Source organism: Medicago truncatula, chromosome 7, assembly GCF_003473485.1.
Source record: "Medicago truncatula cultivar Jemalong A17 chromosome 7, MtrunA17r5.0-ANR, whole genome shotgun sequence".
Lineage (NCBI taxonomy): Eukaryota > Viridiplantae > Streptophyta > Magnoliopsida > Fabales > Fabaceae > Medicago > Medicago truncatula.
Window position 1 is genome coordinate 47,241,999 of NC_053048.1, and position 27,407 is coordinate 47,269,405.

At 33.7% G+C, this 27,407-nt stretch overlaps 4 protein-coding genes across 4 annotated transcripts; 2 read left to right on the forward strand and 2 right to left on the reverse strand.

The window, feature by feature from the left end:
- Positions 1 to 4,343: 4,343 nt before the first annotated feature.
- On the reverse strand, positions 4,344 to 6,346 carry LOC11431873 (protein CANDIDATE G-PROTEIN COUPLED RECEPTOR 7). The gene has a single exon (XM_003625500.4). It carries the CDS (start codon positions 6,123 to 6,125, stop codon positions 4,791 to 4,793), a length of 1,335 nt encoding a protein of 444 aa, XP_003625548.1. The 5' UTR covers positions 6,126 to 6,346; the 3' UTR covers positions 4,344 to 4,790.
- A 2,413-nt stretch (positions 6,347 to 8,759) lies between these two features.
- LOC11430649 (phosphatidate phosphatase PAH1) lies at positions 8,760 to 14,589 on the forward strand. The gene is made up of 11 exons (XM_003625501.4): positions 8,760 to 8,995; positions 9,177 to 10,717; positions 10,820 to 11,403; positions 11,501 to 11,574; positions 12,241 to 12,325; positions 13,257 to 13,343; positions 13,488 to 13,560; positions 13,654 to 13,697; positions 13,807 to 13,935; positions 14,034 to 14,132; positions 14,222 to 14,589. Exons 2-11 carry the CDS (start codon positions 9,343 to 9,345, stop codon positions 14,273 to 14,275), a joined length of 2,604 nt encoding a protein of 867 aa, XP_003625549.1. The 5' UTR covers positions 8,760 to 8,995; positions 9,177 to 9,342; the 3' UTR covers positions 14,276 to 14,589.
- A 2,829-nt stretch (positions 14,590 to 17,418) lies between these two features.
- Positions 17,419 to 17,967, forward strand: LOC11431427 (probable membrane-associated kinase regulator 4). The gene has a single exon (XM_003625502.3). It carries the CDS (start codon positions 17,419 to 17,421, stop codon positions 17,965 to 17,967), a length of 549 nt encoding a protein of 182 aa, XP_003625550.1.
- A 1,141-nt stretch (positions 17,968 to 19,108) lies between these two features.
- On the reverse strand, positions 19,109 to 23,029 carry LOC11441962 (ankyrin repeat-containing protein At5g02620). Its single transcript, XM_003625503.4, has 3 exons — positions 22,366 to 23,029; positions 20,911 to 21,320; positions 19,109 to 20,307 (listed from the first exon to the last, which is right to left on the reverse strand). Exons 1-3 carry the CDS (start codon positions 22,655 to 22,657, stop codon positions 19,447 to 19,449), a joined length of 1,563 nt encoding a protein of 520 aa, XP_003625551.1. The 5' UTR covers positions 22,658 to 23,029; the 3' UTR covers positions 19,109 to 19,446.
- Positions 23,030 to 27,407: the final 4,378 nt, after the last annotated feature.

Consider the following 27,407-nt stretch of genomic DNA (forward strand, 5'->3'; position numbering starts at 1 on the left):
TGATGAATTAGTTTGACTTCTTAAAAAAACATTACAAATAATAAAACTTTGAGTAAATTACACTTCCCTTCCCTCAAAGATGCTTGAATTACACTCTCATCCCCTCTTATGTTAAAATATACACTCCTCTCCCCTCTTATTCAAAACATATTAGAAATTTTTTCACTCCCCTCCCTTGACAAAAGCTTGAATTACGTTCCCCTCCCCTCTTATGTTAAAATCTATACTTTACTCCCTCGATATTTTTTTTATTTCTAATAATCTAGCAAAAAAAAAAAAAAATCTAACACAATTCGAAAAAAATAGTATTGTGATTTTCTTTTAATATAATAAAAAAATTGAATACATATTTTTCGCTATTTTTTATTTACAATTTCATTAACATGTAGTTTTAAACTCTGTTATAAAATATGCAACTACCCAAAATAAAATTAAAATATGTGAAAAATTACTAAAGACGATAAAACATGGTTATTTAAAAGTTAACTTTATACCCTAAATTATAAAATCAATAGCGAAATATTTAAATTTAATCATCATTGAATTAATTTTTCTTAAATGGTGGTTTAAAATTAATGTATATCATAAAAATATTTATTTATGTTAAAATAGATTAAAGTGTAGTGCACATATAATTATTAAGGGAGTGAGTTGTAATTCAAGCATCTTATAAGGGAGGAGAGTATAAATTTTACTTTTCAAGGGAAGGGAGTGTATATTTTAACATAAGAGGGGAGGGGAGTGTAATTCAAGCATCTTTGAAGGGAGGAGAGTGTAATTTACTCTAAAAAATAATAATGACTTCTTTTTTCAAAAGTTTTAGATGCTTGAATTACAACCTCCTCCCTTAATAATTAAATAGGGAATACACTTTAATCTATTTTAACATAAATAAATATTTTTATAATATATATTAATTTTGAATCACCATTTAAAAAATATAAATTCGTTTCTTTATAATCTAAATGTCAATGACAATTAAATTTAAATATTTTGTAATCAATTTTATAATTTAGAGTACAAAATTCACTTTTAAATAACTATACTTAATCGATTTCAGTAATTTTCACATATTTTAATTTTATTTTGAGTTGTTTCATATTTTATAACAGAGTTTAAAACTATATGTTAATGAATTGTAAATAAAAAATAGAGAAAAATATGTATTCAAAATTTGATTATATTAAAATGAACTCGCAGTGTTACTTTTCTTTAGTGTGCTAGATTATTGAAAATAAAAAAAATTATTGAGGGACTAAAACGTAGATTTTAACTTAAGATGGGAGAGGAATGTAATTCAAGCTTCTCTCAAGAGAGGGGAGTGAAATATTTTCTAATATGTTTTGAATAAGAGGGGAGGGGAGTGTATATTTTACTCTATTTTTTACTTAGTTTGGAGAGGTTTATAGATGGAAATGTAAGTTTAGATGTTTTTGTAGTTCATACAGTTATGAAAAATTAGATATTTTACGGTTATGATAAATTGGATATTTTGTAGTTCATACGTTATGACAAAATGAGAATATATGGTCATTTTTACGTTGTATGTATGTGTCTTTAAACAATCCCTTTTCTCCTCACAGTGGTATCATCATATTTGATCGATAAATATTTCACTATATTTTCTATTCAAAAAATGGGTGAAAGTAAATTTATCCTTTTCATTTTCATTTTTTGGGTGGAATTTCAGTTTTTCTTATCTTTTAGATATTGTGTGTTATTATAATATATTTATACTTTTTTTTTTTTGAGAAATAATATATTTATACTTGTACTATAGTAATTGCAAGCTGAGTAGCTACCTGAATAATTTTAAATTATAATCCAAAGTTTATCTTCTTCTTCTTTTTTTTTTTTTTTTTTTTTTTTATGTTAACAACTTTGTCTTGTTGATGTTATTTCCCAAAATTAAAAAAAAAATCGGATCATTTTTAAAATAAAATAAACTTCAAAAGTTCGTACCCTTCCATGGTTGTCAAACCAGCTACACATTCAGAAAGGTTTAGAGGCCACCAGTTTTCAGTTCTTTAAGTGTCAACTAGTACTATAATATTTTAATATCGATAATGAAAACAAATATCTTTAAAGGAATCTTCAAAAGTTGTCCTTTGCTAATTTGAATACAGTGAGATAATGTTTTTCACAAATATACAGAAAGATAATTAAACCATGGAAAAGTGAGTAAAAAATAAAGACAATATTTTTTATCATTTAAATAGAGTGAAAGGTATTAAGAGTGAAGAATTATATCCTTTATGTGGAGTCGAGAGATATATGAGAGAGAAATGTTTTTGCTACTTGTCTTTCATATTGTTTTGATATAATGGTGATGTAGATAGATGTATAAATTAAGGATAATTATAAGTAGACACCTTATTCATATACCACCTTTGTACCACCTTATTCCTAGCCTTTAGATTAATCTCTAGAAAAAAGGTAAAAAAAAATATATATATATATATATATAAAAAGAGAAAAAACAGCTTGCAAGTCTTCACCAATTCCCCACCGCACAATCACCACCACTTTTCCATCAAAGCTTTTCTAATCCTACCCAATTACAACAGAATTCAACTGTGTTAAAGGGAAAATCAATTTTGTAATTTAATTCAACATGGTTAAATTTTATGTTTGTAATTTATGTCAAGTTAGTTTTCTCTTCTCTGCCATTGATAAAGAATAAAGATGGACAAGATGAAATCATGTATATTTTTTATTGCCCCTTTCCATCAAAACTTTTCTTAAACTGAAATTAAATCATTCAATGCTTTGTTTTGGTGTGGAGGAAATAAATTTGAATTAGGTTAGGGAGATTGTTCAACCAAGAGAGATGTTAGAGAAAGTATCTGGAAATTGCTCGCTTGCAATTTGCACATGTATTGAAAATAAACAGCCAACATTTCTCTGAATCCGGTGACGCCATGGCCGGATTTGAACCACCACCACCTCCATTCTTCATTTCCTCAACATGTCAAGGTCTTCAACACACATCCCATTCCGTATCGTTCATCTTAAACCGCCTCCTCTCCTCTGGCATGCCGGATCTGAACCACCAACACGCTGGATCTCAGTTGAAACAAGGAGAGATATGTAGACGTGAGAGGAGTTTGACGACGAAGAGAAGACAGAATCACGCCGGCGAGGGTGATGCCGGTGACAGAGAGGGCGGTGGCTGATCGGAGAAAAAGGGAGTGGTGAGGTTGGATTAAGAGAGAAAGAGCGGAGGAGAGTTCAGAGAGAGAGAGGGGGGTGAAGAAAGTCGCGTGAGGTTAAAGATAGGTGAAGGAAGAGAGATTGAATTGACAAAATTACCCTTAATGTAATTAATTAAAAATGCCACATGGGAGTGTGTAGAATGGTGTGTGCCAACTATGGAGGTTTGTGTATCATCACTCTTAATTTTCGCATAAAGAGAAAAAACATATTTATGTGATTATTTTTTTCTGAAGAGAAATGCTTTTTAGTACGACCAGATCAAACATGAATGAGATCTCAACATGAATACTACAAGGCCTATGTGAACAGTTACTTTTCAACTATCCTCTCATGTTTACCAACACCAAGTACACAAATAACTTTTGACCAACCACTTTTACAACAAGTGAGCGTTCTTACATTTCCTTGAATATTCTTCGTACTATTTAACATCACTCTTTTCTCAACTAAATGAAAAAGAATAAAATAATCTTTTTGAGCAAGTTACATTCTCCACTCCTAATCCTATCAGTATGTTTAAATTTGCATTTCTTCTCTTATGGTAACCAACACAATCTAACTCCATACATACATTTCTTTTCTTCTGAATTTTTAAAGTGCCAAAAGGGTAAGATCCAAATTTCATATCATAAAGCAATAACCAAACGAATTGTTGTGTACTTTAAGAATAGAATTGAGTAAGAAAATGCATTGAGAATTGGGAGACAAATTGCAAGTTAACTTGGTGATTTTGTATTTTTGTTGGGAGACAAAATGTGCTCAAGTGCATATTCCGCATCGATTCTCACACAACTGGCAATCAAAAGAAGTTAAATACTTAAATTACAATATACTACTGAAAAAGAAGAAGAAAATTAGTATTTAGATCTAACAAAATGAATAGTACTAGTACAGTTAGAAAATCAAGGTTGATATCTTATACAGAAAAATGATTTGTTATACATGCATATAATACCGACCATTATTTTATTCACTACAATTGATATTAGTGAATTTACACTCTTTAAACTGACGTGAATTGTTCGATTCAGATGAGTCAGATTCAATATTGAGACAAAACAAGATGTAATTGCACAACATTGCTAAATGTCAAGGCAACAGTAATACGTGACTATGAAAAGTTTGAATCAAGCAAGGCTGGAAACCAATCAATCAATGAATACAGAAATGTACAACAACCCAACTATCCTGAACATAATCTCAAGCAGAAAATCCACAGAAGAATATCAGTATAATAACAACTCGGTAATAAGTAATTGAGTGTACAATTTCTCAAGAGACATATATCAGAGTTCTGTCTATTCCGCATAATTAATCAACAACATCATTAACATAAGGAAATCTAAACATACATCAAGTATTGAATATTCCTTTACAGACACATTAATTTGAAGGCTTGGATTGTATAGGGGAAAAATGAATGAAAAGGGTAAGTTAAATCAGATAAAAGGAGCAACCTGAACCACCACCAGCACAATACCAAATTCATCGAACAACCTGCCTGATCTTTGTGGCGTGGCGTGGCGGAGATATCAACACATAGGGGTAAGTGCAAAATTCCAAAAACAGAAACTTTAAAGCTCAAATTCTTCATCTCTGAGAGCAATTTGAGCTGCTTCCTCTTCCTCCTCATCAAGAACAAAGTACTCATTTTTCTCCACAGGTCTAAACATATAGAACATAATGATATAGAAAGCAAGACTAGCAATCTCTTCAGCAGCATTACTCACCCATTGATACTTATAAGCAGCAATAGTTCTCAAAGCAAACACAACAATTCTTGTAAAATACAGATACCCAATAACAACAATATAAAACTGCCTAAAAAGTGTCAACTTCGCAAGATTCCTCGAAGCTTTTCCATCTGTTTTCGACGTTTCCCTAAGCGATCTAATAGACCAAACGATAGGAAAAATAATAGCACAACAACAAATAATATCAACAAGCAAAAACACCTGATTCCAAGTAACCCAATCTTTGATAAAAGGACCGGTCTCTCCGATCACAACAGAAGCTAAATTAGCCAAAACTTGCAGAGGAATCACAATCATCAACACTTTCTTTTCCCTATCTTGCAAAAATGGCTTCAGAAACGACCAACCAGTACCGATCAAAACAATAACAGTAAACAACACAACAACACGAATAAACTGAAAAATGTAGAACAATACATCCCATCCATGAGGTAAACCAGTAACCTTAACATAATGCTTATCTTCAGCAGCACAAATAAGATTCAAAGCCTTCATGATAAGCAAAACCGCCATAAGAAGATGAATGCGGTGAATAGAACGTTTATTGGTGTAACAAGTGTATATCCAAAATACAAAGAAAGTTAAGTAAGCAAGGAAGAAGAGGAAAAAGAGAGAAGGGAGTTGAGTTTGTCCAGCGGAGAGATAGTCTTTAGAACCGTCTGCATCGAGATTGAAAATCTCGGTGAGAACAAACATGGAAACAGAGGTTTCAGGAGCGCAATTAGCGAAGAAGAGACTGTATTCGTTAGGGGTAGTGACGGGATAAGAGCGGTTGAAAGAAGCGGAGGGAGGAGGAGAGAGGTCACGGAAAGTGAAGAGACGGGAAATGTAGTGAGAATCGAGGACGCAGAAGGAAGGGTTTTGTTGGATCTCGATGAGGACTTGGATGAGGGTTTCTTCGTTGAGGAGGAAGAAACCGAGACGGGAGGATTCGGGTTGAGAGGAGGAGGAGGAGGAGGAGGAGAGAGGGGTGACGGAGACGGAGGAGACGGAGATGGTGACGTGGCCTTTGGGAGTGAAACCGAATTTTTCGAAGAGGATCATGGGGCGAGTGTCGGAAGTGATGGTGAGGGATTTGATTTCGGCGGTGGTGGGGGAGAGGAAGTGGAGGAAGGTGGTGAAGAGGAGGAGGATGGGGATGTAGGGTTTCGACATTGTGTGATTTTGGGAAGTGAATGTTGGAATCTGTTTGTTTCTGAAATTGGAGTTGGGTGAATGAAGAAGAAGAAGAAGAAGAAGAAGAAAGCAAAGCAAAGAAAAGGAGAAGAACGGATCTGAACGCGATGTTGTCACCGCACCACACCAGTAACACGACGTGCCACCTACGTTATTGGCATTAATTAAATTTATTTGCACACTAGCATTTCTTTCCTTTTTTTGTTTCTTATAAATAATTAAATTTGACCAAATTTTCCATACGTAATATGTACTCGGACTAAGTTTATGCAAAAACGTATTGGAAATGAGTTTTGTAATCGTATTTAAAATGAGTTTTCATCAATATGATTGAATAGAATTTGCATAAGGATTGTTATAAGTGTAAAAATACCAAGTTAAAAACAAATATAAGAGACTAAAAAGATGATGGACAAAATAAGAACTCACATAGTGTATTATACATTTTTTTTTTTTGACAAGGTAGTGTATTATACATGTAATTTGATTATGACTTTAAATGTTTAATTGGTGCATGCGGAGGAATGTCTATTGAAAAAACAGTCCATTAAGTGGATCTTAAAAAACTCCAAGAAAACCAATGTGTCCCTTATTGCAAGTAAACAATTTAGGCTTAAGGGTTAACTCTTGTTCGATGATGTTTACGATGCCTATGTTTCCATTAATTGACTTTGTCTTATTTATACTTTAAGTCTCTGCAAATAGTGTTCATTTAAAGTTTGATATATGAACTTACTAATCTTTTCAAATAGCCACTACAATTACTAATTATTTAAAATTGGTCCCTTAATTTAGTTAATTACAGCCACATCACCGATTAGCTGATTTGGTAGTCCTGAATGGTTAAGTGGCTTGCTGATTCATCAAAACTTGTTGACAAATTACATAGTTGAGTTGCGTGGATGCAGTCACGAAGCACAGGAAGAAATTTTTCGTCTCCATTCCCACAACACGGGAAAATAGGAGAGATCTGTATACCGCATCTACTCCTTCAAAAGTTAGCAAGAATATGTCCATGATTTTTGCTAAAAGTTAAAATTGACTTTAGACGAATAAAATCAACTATAAAAAACTATGAAATGTTTGAATGCGACGTGGGAAATTCCACTTCCCAAAGATTTTCCAATCACCCTCCATGATTATGCAATTTTGATGTCGCAAGAAGTAGGCGCTTTGAACTGTGAAATAATGGGTATCAGTTCTTCCCTAACCTATTGTGAAATAATGGGTATCAGTTCCTCCCCAACCTATAGTTTCAGAGCCATCATCCACCATGAGGTGGAAACGCAATAATCCAACTAATAGTATCAGCTGACAAGTTGTTCTTCAAGAAACTAGTGTCCTAATGTCACAAAGAAGTTAGAACATCCCTAAAAATAAGGGTAGCGTCGACCTAGGTTTGGTTGCCTGTAGATGTAAAAGACCCATTATTAAGAGACTACTTATCTAGCCAGAAATTAGCATACTACATATAACAGTGGGGAATTGAGGTAAGTACAAACTTAGCGAGAGAGGGTGATTCTACCTGCCAAACTTAAACATTGTTGCTTCCAACCACTCCACTTACTCTAAATTTTGTTAACATGATTAAAACGACCTATCGAGCTTCTTCTTGGAACAACGTTAGGCTCACAGGTACCTACCCAGGCCATGTACCAACAACTCTATTGTCGCATAACATTTCTCCGGTATAAAATGGACACCATTATTTTTATATATAAATTTTAGTTTTGACTTCATTTTTTGCAAAAAAATAAATAAATTTCTCACTAATGAAAAATAAATTATTTTACCGTCTTAAATAAAAGTTGACTTTAGACGAATAAAATCAACTATAAAAAACCTAACAACGCGTGTTTGTTTTAACTTTAAAAAATAATTTTATGTTTAATTTTTTTAGAGATTTTCTTAAAAAAATTTGAAGTTACTTTTTGTTTGTTTTACTAACCACGAAAATCATTTTTAAAAAAAATTGAATTTTCAATTAGTTCATGTCTTCTTTTTTTTAAGAAAAATTAGCTCATGTATTACCTCAATGTTTTGAAAAAAAAATAGATCTTAAAAACAAACTAATCCTAATAATTTTTTGTTTTATCGTTAATTATTTTTTTAAAACAAATACTTAAAAAATACAAAAAATATTATTTTTTATTAATAACGGATTCATATTTCTAAAAACTAGATTTATGACCCATGCTCCGCTCGGATTTATTGTAAAGGGATTGACATACGAAAATAAAATGCAATATATAATAGGTAACGGTGAAAAAATAACACGTGATAATCCATAGAAGAAAATTCGGTACTCCTATCAATAATTCAGATATATATAACAAAGTTTACATAGAAATTAGGATAGTCGAAAAAAAAGTATAAAATAGAAGGCATCAAATGTGATCATTGATATGCTTATATTTTATAGAACGAACGTGCATCATCAAATAAGTGTAGAAAATTAAATAATTACAAATCTAATAAAACAAATAAGCGAAAAAAAATACGGATATCTAAAAACAAAGGCAGCCATATAAAAGAGTAAAAACTCGACGACGAGTGCCACGAGGTGAGCGGTGTTTATGATTTCGCAAGTACTATAGTACACCGCAGCAAGGCAACCATAACATTGAAAAGACTAAAAAACCCCCACGAGGTTGAAATTCTGGTATCAGGAATGCAGCGTATATATTTAATGCTAGCACTTGATTTTGTCTGTTTTATCCAATTCCAACCCCTAACTTGTAAACTCACAACAAAATTCAATTCAAACTAACTAACACCATTCAAAGCAGTGCAAGAAAGAAGAATTTTTTTTTTTTTTTTTTGAGCTACCTCATTCGTTTTCTCAATCTGTAAGTTTCCTTCTTCTTCATTTTTTGCTACATGCTTTTTTATTTCACATTTTCAAACATTAAATATGAATCAATGTGATTTCTTTTCAATTTTTTAAGTTGAATTTGACTTAGTCTAAATTCATTACCATCTCAAAACATTACTTAAATCTTTCCTTTTCTTTTCTTGCCTCCTATGCAGTGCTCTTCCTGCAAGAATTCATAATCACATCAAGAAATTCAGATAATCGATTCTTGGGTCACTTTGCTTAGAGAATAACTTACTATTTAATTAAAAGTTTCTTCGGTCTTTTTGGTTCTCCCAAAATTCTGGAACTTTTCCATCTTTGACTCTTTAACTACAAAGAATGAATGTGGTGGGAAAATTTGGAACCTTGATAACTAAGGGTGTTTATTCAGTTGCCACCCCTTTTCACCCCTTTGGTGGTGCCGTTGATGTCATTGTTGTTCAGCAACAAGATGGAACTTTTCGGAGCACGCCTTGGTATGTAAGGTTTGGTAAATTTCAAGGTGTTCTCAAACGTGCCGAGAAGATTGTTAAGATAAATGTTAACGGGGTTGAAGCGAATTTTCATATGTATCTTGATAATTCTGGAGAGGCTTATTTTGTAAAAGAGGTGGATGAGGATGATAAAAGTGTTGACTCGAATGTCGCTATTGAAGGTCTTACTAACTCTGAGTTTACTTCTGAAGACGGTAGTGTGGAAATTGATATTACTGGTCATAGACTTGATCATAGCATATCTGATTCGGGGGTGATTCAGTTGACAGGTGAAGATCATTCTTCAGTTTTGCCAGAACTTCAAAAGGTGGAATCCGATGTTGGTCGGAGATATTATGATTTTGAAGATGATCAACCAACAATTGAAGATTCGGCTGATTTGTCGGAATATGGAGAGAATGTTGTGGACTTGCAGGGTTCCAATCCGGAGGTGATCTTGGTTAGTGTTGACGGTCATATATTGACAGCCCCTATCTCAGAATTAGAGCCAACTGAGGAAAATTTGCAGTCACAAATTCCTCAATTTCATTTGGGACCAGGTGAAGGGACTGATTTCTATGAAGGCAATGAGGAGTTTAGTTCTGGCGAAAATGCACGTGTTGCTGATTATGTTAGTAGGCCGGATGCTTCAACAGCTGATGTTCCATCCAGTATTTATAGCTCTGATATCGGTAATAGTGCTTCCGGGGTCCAGCTTGAAAGTTGCCAACAAGAGGAGGGACCTCTTCGTCACACGGAGGAAACTGGCACAGAAGAAGCTGCATCATGCATGAATACGGAGAGTGTTTTCAAAAGTTGCTTGGACTTAAATGAACTTGCTCTGCAGGATGATAATGACAATTTACAAGATGAAAGGTCGTCATTGGTGGATCAAAATTCAGCTGAGGAATCTAATGAAAATTGTTCAAATGTTGATGAAAATGCAAAAGAGAGCATGAAACGATCTAGAAATATTGGCGAGTTATCTTCTATCAGAGGTGCTACTTCTTCAGACGACAGTAATTCTCCAAATTTAAAAATAGAACTTCAAGGGGTTGATAAAGATGCATCAGTTGAAGTTGACACTGGTTCTGGCATTCGTTCCGGTACGAATGATGTGGAATGGAATGATAGTAATAGTCAAGAAACCACTGTACTTGAAATTATTAGTGAGGAAGATAATATAACAGCACCTCAGACAGCAACTTCCAATGAGGGGGATCAAAGTCATTTTGGTTTGAGTAAGGACTAAGAATTGTGCTTCAAATTATTTTATCTTTTATTCTACAACAATTGTTTGATTAAGCCAATTGTTTATTTGATTTTCTTATTAAATTTTGCAGAATTTGATATCTCACTTTGTGGTCACGAACTTAAGGCGGGTATGGGTTTTATCGCTGCTGCTGAAGTGTTTGAAGCACATCGAATATCTGCTGAGGAATTTAGAGTCTCTGCGCCATCTATAACTAAGAATAAAAATCTTGTTGTGAAGTTCAGAGAGAGTTATCTACCGTGGGAAAAGGCCGCCCCTCTTGTTCTTGGAGTGGCGGCGTTTGATTTAGACTTACCTGTTGCCCCTGAAGATACAATTCCTGTGGGTCAAGATGATAGGTTGAAGTCCAGCGTTGATAATCCTGGACCATCTTCATCTGGACGTAGGTGGAGACTCTGGCCTCTTGCTTTTCGAAAAGTGAAGACAGCTGAGCACAATAGTGGTGATGAATCAAGTGAGGATATATTTCTAGATTCCGAATCTGATTTGTTTGGCTCTGAGCCATCTCCAACCTCGGGTAGGCTTGAGTCTCCTCGCAAGCAATTTGTTAGGACAAATGTTCCCTCTAATGAGATGATAGCATCATTGAATCTCAAAGATGGTCAAAATATGGTAACATTCAGTTTCTCTACGAGGGTTCTAGGAACACAACAGGTTTGGCATTCATTAAGAATCCAAGTTCCCATATCACTATATATACTTTGGTTGGCCAGTTTGCTTATTTCAGTTTGAACTTTTAATTTCATAACAGGTTGATGCTCATATATATTTATGGAAGTGGAACGCAAGAATTGTAATTTCAGATGTGGATGGAACTATTACCAAGTAAGACTACTGACAGTACTTCTTTAGGCTATTGACCATTCCTTGAACTCGACAAAATGCTGCCTTGCCATTGCTATTGTTCTTTACCTTATCCTTGTTCAACACTTCCGTACTCAATTAACCCTTACTTTATAAAATGAAATCCCAGTTTGGACATACCATGAAAATTTCAGTAATTGTTGATACTTCAAATATTTTACTTCATAAATGAAAATAGGAAAACGGAATGCAGGTTCTGGTTTGTCTTTTAGTAATCTTATGGATCATTAAAAATAATTTCATTCAGATTGTCAGAGTTCATCTTTAGTTTGTGTGCATGCTATATAACATTTTCCTAGTGATCCTTTGTCTAAATTTTGAAAAGAATTGTTTTCTTCATTATCTTTTTCTGGCCATTTTTGGTGAAGATTAACTAACTATAGTATCTACTTTGATTGCATTTGCTGATAGACTAGAAAGACATGTCTTAGTGCAAACTAATCAAAATTAAGAAAATATTTGTTCTTTCTTAAAAGGAAAATCTATTCATCACTTACAGTACTAGCACAAGAAATGCTAGATTCATCATCGTGTAGTTCAAATCCTTACATGTACAAACATATTACATGCACAATGCCTCCTTAAAAATGCACATATTCTTATTTTTTTATTTTTTTATGCTTTCAGATCTGATGTTTTGGGGCAGTTCATGCCTTTAGTTGGAAAAGATTGGAACCAGACTGGAGTGGCAAGGCTTTTCTCTGCCATTAAGGTTATCTATTTAGTTGTACATTCACATCTAAATCTATTGAGATAGAGTAGTATTGTATATGTCAAACAGTTGATGATGTAAATGGTAGAAGATATTTCGAGGGTATTTCTTTTTAAAGCATCTTGTGTCTTGGTCATGCATTCAAATTTCCTTTGCTGCTACTATTTCATTATGTTTCTGTCACAACATGCTTCTCAAATTAGGGGTCCAAATTTTCAGTTTTGAGACAAGAAAAGAAGATTCAGTAACCAAACAACTTCTGTTAACTTAATGGTATTCTTTTTTAAGGATGAGATGAACTGTAGACTAGAAGTGCTTGTTGCATCTGGAGTGGTTTTTGCAAACACTTGGTGAGATCTTATACAAATATATCCACACACATTAACAGGTTTTCTAGGAACTTAAGCAAGTTCCTTTGAGCTTGGGTTTGAGATTGTTAGAGAGTGAGCCTAAAGCCTGGTCAAGTCTGGTTTTTGCTTTACGGCAACCACAGTCATAGTTTATGTAAAAGACTAGTTAGATAATGGCTCTTTGCAGCTATATATTATGGCAGTCATAGTCAGTTAGTCACAGTTTATGTAAAAGACTAGTTAGATAATGACTCTTTTGCAGCTATGTAACAGAAATGATATTGACTACATTCATAGTCCTCTTTAATGACTTTACTGCACTTACACATCTTTCCCTGTTTCTATTTGCACACTTAATGCTTGTTTGATTTGGTGCTTTATTCTTTGCTTACCTTCTATACCATTCCTGTAGAATTTAGATGCAACTACATTTAGCGGTTATAGCACTTAACGTAACTTTCTCTGTCTGTTTGATATGAAATGCTGCTCAGCATGCTTGTTGTTATCATTTGATACCTGTTGTTTCATTGAATTTTATCTAAAGAAGATTCAAGTCTAATACCAGATCCTGATTTTGTTAGGAAAATGGATACCAGCTACTGTTTTTGAGTGCCCGTGCTATTGTCCAGGCTTATATAACTAGGAACTTTTTGGTTAACCTGAAACAGGTATTCAAACAATCTGGCTACCAGTAATGCATACTCTTATTTTAAAAAAAGTAAATCAAATTCTTGCATTTTGACAGCCTGGTTATCATTGTTAAAATACTGCATTACCTGATAGGCTGATACCATAGCTTTATATATTTGCAGGATGGAAAAACCTTACCAAAAGGACCTGTTGTTATTTCACCTGATGGATTATTTCCGTCCCTTTACCGAGAAGGTCAGGAACTTTTAATGAGAGAGCAATTAAGGTTGATTTTTATATATAATGCATATCTGACTTGTATAACTTTGTCTTATTTACTTATGGTAGTAATAAAAAGAGCTCCTCATGAGTTCAAGATTGCTTGTCTAGAGGTAATTTCCTAGACATAAATCCTTATATCACTAATGTGCAACTTGAAAGCTCTATGGAAAGGCATTTTCTTACTAACACCATTCATGTTTGGGTAATAATGTTTTGCAGGATATCAAAAGACTTTTCCCTTCTGATTATAACCCATTCTATGCGGGGTTTGGCAATAGAGACACAGATGAACTTAGTTACAGTAAAATAGGAATTCCAAAGGGAAAAATATTTATCATTAACCCTAAGGTGCGCACCTATCATGGATTATTGTTATTTCTGACGGTTAGTATTTTCTTTAGTTCTCACAGGATATACTAACTAAATATGCTTATGAACACTAATAGGGTGAGGTGGCAATAAGTCATCGTATCGATGCAAAATCTTATACATCACTACACACACTCGTCAATGACATGTTCCCACCTACGTCTTTGCTTGAACAGGTGAGAAAGCATCTACAAAACAACAGGAACCTGGCTACTTTTGAACTTCAAAACTAACAAATTTGGTTTGCAATTTTCATTTGTTGCAGGAGGACTTCAACTCTTGGAATTATTGGAGAGTGCCTATCCCAGATATTGATTAGTTCTATGTTCGTTTCAGTTACATTTTTTAAACGGATTCTTTGGTATTAGGAAAGATTTAGAGGTTAATGAGTTTGATCCAAATATGTTTTATGATTGAACCCTATAGCTTAATTTGATCCATGTAGCCGACCCCACTTATACTTAGTGGGATAAGGCTTGGTTGTTGTTGTAATTGTTTGGTATTGGGCGGCTATCCAACATGTTAACAGAAATGCTATATGTTCGAACTACTTGGCACAAAATTATGCCTTGCTTGTAAAGTGACTTACTATACTTAAATTCTTTAATGACATACAAGTTTCTTAGGGATTCACTGTGATGTTGCTGCCCTTGATTTGTCAATTTTCGCCGCAAGTTTAACACACCATCCCCAAAGAAGAGTTTAACACCTAAATCAATGTTTTTTTTTCTTTCTTTTCCAAAATCAATTTAAAGTTAAAAGTTAGAAACAAGTATGTATCAGTCAAACGGGAATTCAAACCCTTGCATATGAAGAATGCAAAGTTTATCTTGACGTGTTGTGCCAATTTTAGCTTGTAGTACGAATTTCCATCGGGCTGTGTCTGTTTTTAGTTGAACCTGATCCGTTATCGACTTTATGTCCAAGTATTAGGCTAGGGCAGAATGATCTCTCAGGGTGACATGAGTAAATATAAATTATTAGATTTTTATTACAAATGGACAAAAGTAAAATACAGTCTTGACAAAAAAAATAGTAAGTACCAAGTCAAGTAACATTTTTTTTCTTTTTTAAATTAATAAAACGACAGACAGTTTTTAATAATGGTCATTTTTTTTAATACTTTTAGAGTGAAGATCAACTTCACTAAATTATGTGTATTTGGATGATAGACAACATATTTCAAGTATGTATGATTGTATAGTGTAGGCAAACTATTTTTATCCCCATAAGTCACGTTATATTACACGCCTCACATCACGTGTATTAGGAGAGAATATATTTCAATAACACGCCTCACTATTACGTGTATTGGAAGAGAACGTGTTTCACGAGAAGGTTATTCTTAAAATTACAATATTTGTTTTGGATTCTTCAAAATATTGAATTGTCATAAGACCAAAGATAAACATCATAAGCAAACAATTTTTTTGAGAGGAACCTCATAAGCAAGCATGTTGATGATTATATTTGGAAGTTTGAGATTTGATTCATTAAAATCAACCTTGACTACAGCTATGCATCATCAACATTGTTTTACGTAAACCTAATTTTAACCATTAATTTTTATTATATTGTTAAAAAATATTTTTAAAATTTGTAGACCGATTATGTTCTTATGACAAAGTTATCTAGACTCTTGATTGATCTTCATATTACTAGGGACAATTAAGATTAGAATCTTGATCATGTATCATACGTGTATGATTATATAGCGTAAGCTAACTCATCTTATCTCATGATCACATTAACGCCACGCCACTATGCGTATTACGAGAGAACACGTTTTCACGAGAAAGTTAATCTTAAAAGTACAATGTATGTTCTGGATTCTTTAAAATTTTAAACTGTCATATGACCAAAGATTCTCTAAAATGTGCCTCTGACCACGCATTTGGACAATCAAGATTTGATTTATTAACAACAATCTTTGCTATATACATGTATCATCAACATTGCTTACGTAAACCTAATTTTAACCATTAATTTATATTATATGGTTAAAAAAGTATTCTCAAAAACTGTAGACCGGTTACGTTCTTATGCCAAAGTTATGAAGACTATTGACTGATCACCATATTACACGGATAAAAGCTACACCCTCCGGTCATTAATATAAGCAAAAATTCACAATTTAGATACATTCAATTAATGATGCATGTGACATATAATAAAGACCATATACATCATTAATTGAATGTATCTAAAAAGTGAATTTTTGCTTATATTAGTGACCGGAGATTGTTTTCTTAGCTTGCTTCGCACATTCACTCTCACCCATGGTTTGCATTTTCTTCTAGTCTTGTCCTCGTTGTGTTCCCATTGTATATTGAAATATCATTGAGTTGTATCTAAATAGTAAAATTTGATCAAATGTGTAAAATTATTTTACATTGTCAATGAATACAAATTTTTATTTTTAGTTAAGTAACATGCTGATCTCCGATTAAGAAAAATAATAAATGACTTCGAGATTAATATATAAAAAGAAAATAGTCTGTTTTGGTTCTTTTAAGCCAATTTATTCTCTTTTCAAAATTACGCTCAATTTTCAATACAAATAACACATAACAAATAGATAAGAGTAAATGCAAATATTAAAATAAAATTGTAACCAACACCATATGAGTATACATATATATGTCATTTGTTTTCCCTTTATCATTTAACAACTTTTCATTAATAACACATACAACTTTATCATTATCCCTATTATACCATTAAACAATTTTTTCTATAATAAAAATTGTTCTTGGTGTCATTAAAATATAAAATAAGAATTTAAATTATATTTTTGAGTTGTTAACCGATGCCCCTGGAGCACTAATTAAGGAACTAAATGTAGAAAGAAAAGTCAAATTTTGCATTGATTTTTTTTTTTTTAACTTTCAAAAAATAGAAAACACAATTTCCAAAACAATATTTTCTTTTATAATTCCTTAACAAGTGTCACTTCCCAAATAATAATAGAGAAATAATATTTGAACAACTATTTTTTGACAATTTTTGTGACAACTTTTTCTATTACTCACATTATGTTTTTACTTTCTTTCTCTATTGCTTTGGTTTTTATGTCAATACCTCACTTTCTTTGTAAAATTTTGGTTGTCTCAAAAGTTGTCGTATAAATAGATGTTCAAATAACACAACTCATAATAATATTCATTATAATATCTGCATTTGGAAAAAGGAATATAAGCCAATATAATGTAATCCAAATGGTAAAAGAGGAGTATAGTTAACTATAGCTTTTTTTTCTTCTTTTCAATTTTATAAATAAATTAATTAAAACAAGGTTTTCCTATAAATAGCACACTGTGGCTACATCTTTCCTCACAAATAACATGAAATAATACATAGCCTCTAGGCTCTTTCCCTTTGGAAATTAAGTTCAATCTCCCTTAGCCATATATCCATTTTCATAAAAACACAAATAGAGATCAAAATCATCACCCACATGAAATGGCCACAAAGAAAGTACCATTGATTCGTGTAGATGAAGACTACATTGACATGATAATGAGTCCTTATGACAAATTATCTCCCAAACAACAAACCAGAGGCTTTGCAAGATCACAGTCTTGCAGGTTTAGGGCTGATTCAAACCCAACCGAATATCAATTCCAATGTTCCACCAAAGCAAAGGAACATTGGTCAAAGAAGGTGAAATATGCTAAGAAATCCCTGCTGGTTCAAAAGCTGAAGTCTTACAAAGCTTACTTAAAATCTCTGTTTACCAAAACTGCTTGTTCAGCTGATAAGTCCAATGTAGTAGAAATGAACAAACCAAAATGTCCCCATAATGAGGAGGGTAAGAGAAAATCATTTCAGAATATTTATGATGAAAAGAGGAGATCTTCTGCATCTTCATATTTTTCGATCAACTTAGCTGAGAATTATAATAGGCTCAGCGTGAATTCTGAGACGGAGGAAGGTTCAATTGCCGAAGCTATCGCTCATTGTAAACAGTCTCAGCAGGGGAATGGTTCAAACAAAGACTCACATGAATGATCACAGGGCTTGGTCAAAGTTTGCTTCAAAAGTTGCAGTAAGTGGAAAGTAAGAAATGGACAGAAGTTGGCTCAACATAAGGGGGAGTGTGTTCAAGAAGAATGATTTTTTATTTGAAAAGATAAAGTTTGTATAATTAATGATGTTTAATGCTGTTATTAATAGAAAAGCTAAAAAATATATTAAAATAATAATATAAGATATCAATGTAATGTACCAAAAAAAAAAAGATATCAATGTTAATGTTGAAATTATAATATAATATTTTCTGGATTTCTTTGGTGTTTCATCTGCGTGCAATTCAAAGATTAATATTTCCTGTAAGAGTGTGGAGCAGATTTAAAATTGTTTCTTCCAGATTATAATTTTTATAAGCATGAAGTAGGGAAGATCATGACAGTTTGCAGTTGCAATTTGCCGCATATCACGGACCATTTGATTTTGATCGGACAGTCTGTAATCTGCAATTGCAGAAAATGCGGCAACACGCAATTGCGTTAAAATCTAAACATGCAGCTAACTATTCGGACCACATCAATTTGATATTTTATCTTGCTTCGTTTGATTGGTCGTGCCTGTACGTTCCGTGCTATTATAAGAAAAAATGCCTCTATCATTAGCACAGTGGAATGCAATGACTTCAAAATGATGCACTAACATCACAAAGTTCAAGAGAGAACACCATGACAAAAAAGAGTCATGATATAAGACACCCTTCAAATTTGAAATCGGTGGACAACGACGACATATAACAGCCACCTCAAAATATCACTCCCAGATACCCTAATCCCATGCTATGACATTAACCCCTTTCCTATGTTTACAAAGTGGTCAATCACTTTGTTTGGTAATGGGTTGGAGCACCCTTGTACTCCATATAATTCTATTTTGCTTACCAAACATAAAACCTTTGGGATCATGGGTATGCCTCTACAAACATTGTAGAGGGTAAATTAACGACACTTAAGTGACGATAATTTTACACAATTGTTTGAAAAATTACAGGTATAAACTTGACACACAATATCATTTGATAAATGATAGCACCAAGATCCAAAATTAGATGAATAAAATCTCTCTACCTTTTTTTCTGGATAGTGGTCACAATCACTTATTTGATGTTAAGGAATATTATACTCTCTTCTAAAGTTCAAAATCTGTTGTTATTAAAACACCAGATATTTGACAAATTGCAAAGTTGTTGCCAGCCAAGATAGCTTAAGAAAAGAAAATTGTAATACATACGACAGAGTGAACCAGAAGGTCTGAGTGATGTTCTAATGAGGCTAGAATTGTGAAAATCAGCATGATCCAATACTTTAATGTAAAATGACATATTTACTTATCATTTGGACTATGATTACATTCTTTGCCTGTGTTTTCCAAAGGCATGCTACAGAGCAGCAAATAACTTCATCTATGTTAGCATAATTCAGCAAAAAGTGGGAGGAGGGTTTATAAGAAAAGATAAAATCAAATTTATATTGCGTACACTGTTTTATACTCGTTCTCAGAAGCTGACATCCCCGACATAGTCAATGAATGCCTACTGCTCGTCATTGTTCTTTGACTTCGTAATCTGGAGGCTTCGAGGCGGTGAGCAATCACCCAATAACAGAGAGTTCCTAGAGTAGCTGCCATAATCACTGTTCCTAGAGCTGTGGCTGCAATAGCCAACTCTTTCTGATCCCCAACAACTATGTATGACATTGCAAGGAATGCCACAGAAATTAACACACATGCTATCCACATTAACTTGTTTATAACAGCCGTCATTTGTTTCTTTGCTTCCCTTTCAATAACGACCACTGACGTTTGGACAATCACAACAGCCAATGATATGAAGAGGGCCGTAGAATCAAATATTACAAATATCAAGAATTCAATATTGGGAGCAATATTGGCTTCCCCGGGAGACATTCCAGGAGCAAGGTTCTTTGTGTTCTGAGGATACTGGCCTGGGACAGTAAATATGGCAGCGAAAGCAACAGTTGCAATGAGGACAGCAACTACAGTGTTAGAGTTGATTGCATTGTTTAGCCCCTCAGCCTGCATTTTGTTAATTCGCTTTGCTATGCCTTTCATACGTCTCTGTGTTTTAAATGTGTGCTCCAGCTGGTTATGAACCCCACTCTTTATGTCACTCACAGTTTGTTTGAGTTCAAGGGCTCTGTTTTTAGAAGGTGACTTGACGGACCTGGCATTTTGAGCTCCACGATCCTGCAAAAATTTGGCGATGTCCAAGCGACCAGTTCTCTCTGCAATATCCAAAGCCGTTTCTCCAGATTTATCAATAACATCAGTGTCTATTTCTTTGCACTCTAGTAGCTTCTGAACAATCTGCAAGAATAGCACAAGAAATCTTAGATAAATTTGCATACTGTGGTTACAGGATGCTAGGACCTAATAAACTGCTCAAGCTACTCAACCAGAATTTAAACACGGGACTACTACAAAGTACAAACAGTTGAGGGTATTAAAATTTGGCAGGAATGTAAGACTTATTTAAAAGTAAAAAACACTACACTTTCTATCAACTATTACATTTACACCATACATTTAACAGACAAGATCACAAGAGTAACCTCAGATTTACAATTCTAGTAACATACATACAGTGCACACTGTACAGCCACCACAAGTGCTGGAAAACTTTAAAAGTTCACACCTCTTATATATACCAGGCACGACACACAGGTATGAATTCCTTTTAAATGTTCTTTCACTTTTTGAATTAATAAAAGGTTTTAACACAGATCTGCTTGTTAATATATGATATAAAAGCAGATATTTTCTGAAGTATCAAAGAACAATAGTATTTTTGGGCTAAAAAGAATATTGAGTTTATGGTGTTCAAGTTTAAGGTCTCTAGTCCAATGTCTAGTAGGAAAGAACACAAGTTCAGTGCTTCATAAGAAAAAAAGAAGAAGATATTTTTTAAACCTGCAGACGACCCTTCCGGGTTGTTATATGAAGTGCAGTGTTTCCCTTGGCATCCACCATATTAGCAAAAGACGGGTTCAGTTTCAAAAGCTCATCCACTACCTCCAGATTTTGTCCTTTAACTGCCATATGGAGTGCTGTTTGCCCCTTCTTATCAACTCTCATTGCAATTTCAGGTTCACTGCCAAGCAGGGCCTTGATGACCTCCACGTGGCCATTTCTTGCAGCAGAATGAAATGCAGTTTTTCCGTTGCTTTTCGCAATAGTTACGACGCTACTACTTTTCTCTAAGAGAAAATTTACAATTTCAATATGTCCTTGTGACACAGCTGTGTGCAGCGCAGTAGTGTTTGTCAGATCAACTGTCATTGAAATTTCAGGAAATGCCTCCGTGAGCACCTTCAATATCTCTACAAACCAGAAAACGAGAAAAGGACTCAGACATATTCCAAAGATTAAATTGATATCATAACTCACAAGTTTCTAATTGTGTGATCAGTAAAATAAGGGTCAATACATTCCAAAAAAAAAAATTAAAAAAATAAGGGTCAATAAGAAACCAAGAAAACTGAAAGACATAAATATTTGGCAAATTTGGAAACAAGAATGAGCTCAAATCATACGCAAATAATATATAATCATTATTGGGTATTAATTCAAGACATAACCAAATTCTTTGCCATATTGAGCAAAGAATTGATATAACCATTCATCAAAATTTAGACAAGCCTATGTTAGGTTCCACATTTGGAGCCACCAGAATTGATTATGGAGGTGTGAAGTTGATTCTGACAAGCCTATGTTAGTTGCTCAGGTACTGCAATTTGTAGGAGAGATTTGTCCCGAGAGATTCACGAAAATTGAGTGAACCAATGACATCTCCGAACTGGCCGGAAATCACGGCAGGTAAGAGGTTGAATTTTGTCAAACATTAAAAAACATGGGTGAAATTGTTGATCGGGATGCTTTTTTTCGCTAGATTAAAGCATTATCCTTAGTTGCTCTCAAGTAGAATTGATTTTGCCTCAAGAATTGATTCTAACTTGAAGTTAGGATTTGTGGCTTTTGAGTGTATATGATATTTTTACACCGAAAATTATTGTTCAACTAACTTATACCTAAATGTACTAAATCATAAATTACTTTACATTCAACTAACTTTTAAGTAAAATCAATTCATTCGAAATCATTTTTTGTCGGTGCATAACCAAACATACACTAAATCAGATTAAAAGTTCAGTCACATGGGTTTATCGAACACTCTAAGAGCTACTCATACAGGAGACCAATGATGTACTAGTATGTACCAAGACACAATCAAGGTTTTAAACTAGGGTTGCTATTTGTGGTTGCATTAATTGCTGTCTATTCAAAACCATGGATACAATATACTATTAATAGTAATAAAAGATCTAACACCTAAGTATTTCAGACAATTAAAGCTAAGAGACATACCCAAGTTTCCATTTTTAGCAGCAACATGAAATGCATCAAATCCATTTCTAGCTTTCAAGCTAGCCAACCCAATATCATGATATTTGATCAATTCCTTCACTATATCAAGATGACCATTTTCAGCAGCAATATATAAAGCAGTTTCACTTGAATTATTTTGCTTTGAAAACAACTCCTTTAATTCTTCCCCTTGATTTTCAGAGATGATTTCCAATACCAATTCCAAATTTCCAACTCGAATTGCAGAGTGCAGGTGTGAATCACCCCTTAAACCTGTTAATTGTTTCTTCATTTTCTCTTAGAAAAAGTACCAAGTTATCAAGTTCACATTTCTCTCAAAACAAAAGATCAATATTTATGAAAAAAATCTAAGAAATTGTATTAGGGAACTGAAACCGTAGTGGATGTTTTGTTGTTGTTAAAGTGGGGTTGTTCCTAAGATCTAGAAAGTGAAGAATTAAGAACCAAAAATCCAATTACTGGAGGCATAATCAATATGGTTCATAAAGAGAGAGAGAGAGACCAAAGAATGAAGGAGGAAGTGTTGGTAACGTAAAAAACGAAATGGGACCAAAAGTCAGGTTTTTGGTAAGTTTGGTAAATGTTCAAGTGTCTTCCATTATTACAAAGGTCCCATTTTCCATTCAATACGACCAAGATCATGACGTTTGCGTGTCAGCTCAAGTTCCGTCTCCCTTTTCGCTGTGTTTTTGATCTATAATGTCCTTTATTAAATGCCCATTCTTACGTCTCAACCCAGTTGGTATGGACAACACATTTTTACTTGCATAGCACCATCCATAAATTTATTTTTATCATTAAATCGATAAATCTATTGTTTGATTAGTTAGAATATGATGAAGTTTATTGCTTACTTGCGCATAGCGTGAGATAATTTATTTGTGTAAATTAGACCAGCTTCACTACTATTTGTTCATGAAAAAAACATAATCATATTTTATTATTATAAGAGTTTTAAATAGTAAATAATACTAGTAGATGCATAAATGAGCTTACTCGTTCGGTAATGAACGAGTCAAAGATTAAATCATATTGGTAGATAACGGCAACGGAATCTGACCAAAATAGTTCCGAAAAGGACAATTAATGTACAGAGGATGTGTGTATACGTAAGTTGCTAGATATGTTTTCCCGTACAGCCGCCCAAGACAATGCAATGTTCTACGATCCAGACGGTCTTGTTCTTGTTGTCATATAATCCAATATACCTGCGGAGTAATAATAATAATATACTATACAGATTCCTTTCATAGTCTAATTTTTTCTTTTCTTTTCAAAAGACTAATATATACATACATACATAGACACAGCCAACTCGTTCTTGTAAGTTTATCATCTTAAACATTTCGCTCTTATAATCCTCATAATTGGGGATATATGGACTATCATAAAATTATATTAATCTCGTTCGTATGTATTCCAGCTTGTTCTTGACCCATTCTCCCCTTTTTTTTTTTTTTTTTTTTATTAAAACTTGATATTCAATTCAAAATCGACTAATTTGAAAGATCAATATCACTGTTGATGTTTCTTACCGGAACAATAGTCTTCATCAAATAATTATATTTTAGTCATCATTTGAATGCTTCATAAAGTTTACATCAAAAATCTTTTTTTTTTTTTTACCGAAAACAAAGGTTCATGTAATGTCGTGCAACTTCAACACCGGGCGAAATAATAGAATGCAATGGAGACTAATTAATTTGCATTTTTAAAATATCAAATTAAATCTGTTACACAAAGTATGTTAAGATATTTGTTTTTATAGAGGAGGTGCCACTGCATCTTTCCGCTCATCAGATGCTCTGCTACTGGATGGGAGGAGGTGATTAAAAAAGAGCAAATAATTAAAAGAGATATATAAAAAATTAGATAGTGTTGAGATATGTAGTATTGTAGTGGAAGCTGAATCCAAAATAATAGAGAGACACTCATTGCTGTAGGGGTTTTTGAGATTGAGACCTGGTACCCCACTGCAACTTCCTCGTTTCTTCTTATTACTTATCATTCTCAATCACTTTCACATATCCAATAACCCCTTTTTATGTAGTATTGTTCACACTTGTCCTCCACTAACCCCTTTTTGACCGTCCTGTATGTAAGGATTTGTCAAATTACGATTCAAGATATACGGAACATGCTAAAATATTTAAAAATATATTCAGTACATTAAAACATTTTTGCAATTATTTTTGAACCACAACTCTTAAAGCACAACTTATGAGCATAGAATACACAAAGCTCCATCCTGATGTCTTGTTGCATCTTTGTGAATGTTGGTTTTGAGGAACGAAAACAAAATATTCACATTAATAACCAAGTCTTATCTCATTAAATGAGATCGATTACATCAAATTATGCTATAATGTTATATCATAAATCATATTTCAATGTAAATCATTAATCTCAATTTCTTTTTTAACAGTTTATCTTATAACATTTGTATGTTACCTCTATTGCTATGATTATATTCTATCTTATCTTATATCATTTGTATGTCCTCTTTCTGAATGTCCAAAACTCCTAATTTTGTTTTCCACCATCTTTTATATTATAGGAGTTATTCCGGCTCTTTTTAATTTTGTACTTTTTAGTTTTACCTCACAGTCAAGACAACATCTTCATCTTTACTACATTTATTTTATTCTTGTGCTGGTTCTTAGGTGTCCAACACCATGTTTCATACAACATCGTTGTTCTTACATGTCCCATAAAAAATTTCTTCAACTTAAACGATACTTTCGTATCACATAAAATACCTGAAGATTTTCTCAATTTCAACTACCCTGTTTAAATACGATTATTTACATCTTTTCTATTTTTTCTTCATTTTATACTATTGACCCAAGATATAAGATTTTTTTTGTATCATGAAATCACTTTTAATTTTCCCTGTCGTGAAATCAAACACGCTCTGATGAAAGTGTTCGTAGAGCGGGAATAAGCCTTTCCTCCCCAACCACACACCGCAACCTTGCACTCATGGCTTTCCGATGACATACGAACTAACTACCAGTCCACCAAATCAGATCAGGTCTGGCAAAAAGGGTTATGAGGATTGAGTTCTGAACCAAATGAAGTAGTAACACATCCAATATCCTGTCAGATTTGAGATATTTGTAATTACTAATAGAATTTTTCTTTATCTAGGTGGTCTTTGTTTAATCTCATCATGGAGTGTACTTATATTGCAAGGGATAACAAATGCTTGTAGGGGCACAGGGCAGCAAGGTGTTTAGTGGTAGCAGATCAGGGTGGCAGGAAGGCGCGCGTCAAAAGCGGCACAGAGGCTTGTGTAGCAATTGCCTTTTGAGAATGTTTGGGACTGATATTCTAAGAAAATCTTGCTCGATGTACTTAGCAAGATTTCTTTTTACAAGATTATCAAAACCGAATCCCGATCATTCAAACATTCCATTTCCAGATGTAATCTAAATATATGGAACTAGATATCTCCATTTCTAAAAGTGGAGAGAATCCAGATTCGTCGGAAAAATTTCTTCAAGAATTGCAAGAATGTCAAGTGTATTTCAGTTGAGAACCAGTGTTGACAAAAATCACGCATGGTAGACAATTGAAAAGAACCAATCACATGCATTATTGAAAAGAACAAAATCTGGATTCTAGGGTGAGGGATCAATTAAGTCCTGTGGACCAGAACAAAAAAAAGCATTAGATTCAATCAATGGTCAAGATTTATTGAAAATAAAAGCGAGAACATTTAAAAATTGCCACACACAATCTACCCGTCACTTCCCCTTCCCCACCTGCCAAGCTCACCACAAATCTGCGGAAAATACTTGTTGAAAATCAAAAGAAAGTTGCAAGACGCAGATGTTGGTAGTAGTCGCCTTTACCGGAACAAGAGCAGCAACAGTCATGATGTTGTCGGTGGGAAGGGATTGAACAAGTGCATTAACGGGGAACGTTTATATTGGTGTTGTGTGATTGTTTTGAAGGGAAGGGAAGGGATGGTGTTGCAAATTTTGTCAAATGTTGGAAATGGAAGTGATGAGCAGTATCCATGCATCCCTCTTAAATTAGTTAGTTTCTTATTCGCTGTGTTTTGGTTAAAAGGTAACCGCCACTAATTGAACCCAGAAATTATGTTCTTAGCAAAGCCCATAAACTTTTGAAAACTCTTCTCAATTTTGTGCAGATTCTCTTTTTCAGCACTGCTACCAAGTTGGAATGGAAGTTGATGATGATGATTACGAAAAATGATGTTTCTGGGTTCAATAAGTGGTGTTGGCGTTGGGGCAAGATTGTGTATGGGAAATTGTAAATGTTCACACTTTTATTTTCAATAAATCTTGACCGTTATTGAATCTAATGGTATTTTTGTTCTGGTCCACTGGTGAGGGACTTATTGATCCCTCACCCTAGAATCAAGCAAATAATAATGCTATATAAATGGAAATTAAAGAGAAAATTGGTATGTTTGGCCCATAAATTAACTCATTTACTCTACATCGTGAAAAATGCTTTCACATCTCTTGCGGTAAATTGATGCTTTTGGTGTGTATATTGCTTAAGCTATTCATACTTTTTGAACTACACAAATGAATGATATGTCAATCATTCCATCAGAGTCAACAATACAGAGGTACTTGCATGATATGTAATCTCATTCCCTTTTGTGTATGTGAATATGGAATCGTTGTTCAATGTTAATAACTTAATATATGCATAGATGATTGTTTAAAGTTGAGCAGCTAAGATATTAATTACCTCTACCCTCTTCTCCCCGGTGGCTACATGCAGCAATGCAGTGTTTCCAAACTTGTCAGGAAGCATGATTCTTGCAACATCAGCAGCAAGAAGCAACTTCACCACTTCACGGTTAACCCCTTTGACCGCCATATGAAGCGGAGATTGTCCTTTCTTATCAGTCCTTCGAGCAAGCTGCACGTCCTTCCCTAGCAATATCCTGACAGCATCAACATATCATTGGCGTGCAGCTAAATGGAGTGCACTCTTTCCATTGGATCTGGCTAACTCCAACTGACTAGGATCGCAAG

Excerpts from the sequence above, each read along its gene's own strand:
- LOC11431873 (XM_003625500.4), bottom strand. The coding sequence starts at position 6,125 with ATGTCGAAACCCTACATCCCCATCCTCCTCCTCTTCACCACCTTCCTC.
- LOC11441962 (XM_003625503.4), bottom strand. The coding sequence starts at position 22,657 with ATGAAGAAACAATTAACAGGTTTAAGGGGTGATTCACACCTGCACTCT. Across the intron at positions 21,321-22,365 it reads TGCTAAAAATGGAAACTTGG|AGATATTGAAGGTGCTCACG; the intron begins GTATGTCTCTTA and ends TCTGGTTTGTAG. Across the intron at positions 20,308-20,910 it reads CCCGGAAGGGTCGTCTGCAG|ATTGTTCAGAAGCTACTAGA; the intron begins GTTTAAAAAATA and ends CTATTCTTGCAG.
- LOC11431427 (XM_003625502.3), top strand. The coding sequence starts at position 17,419 with ATGGCCACAAAGAAAGTACCATTGATTCGTGTAGATGAAGACTACATT.
- LOC11430649 (XM_003625501.4), top strand. The coding sequence starts at position 9,343 with ATGAATGTGGTGGGAAAATTTGGAACCTTGATAACTAAGGGTGTTTAT. Across the intron at positions 12,326-13,256 it reads GGCTTTTCTCTGCCATTAAG|GAAAATGGATACCAGCTACT; the intron begins GTTATCTATTTA and ends TGATTTTGTTAG. Across the intron at positions 13,344-13,487 it reads TTTTGGTTAACCTGAAACAG|GATGGAAAAACCTTACCAAA; the intron begins GTATTCAAACAA and ends ATATATTTGCAG.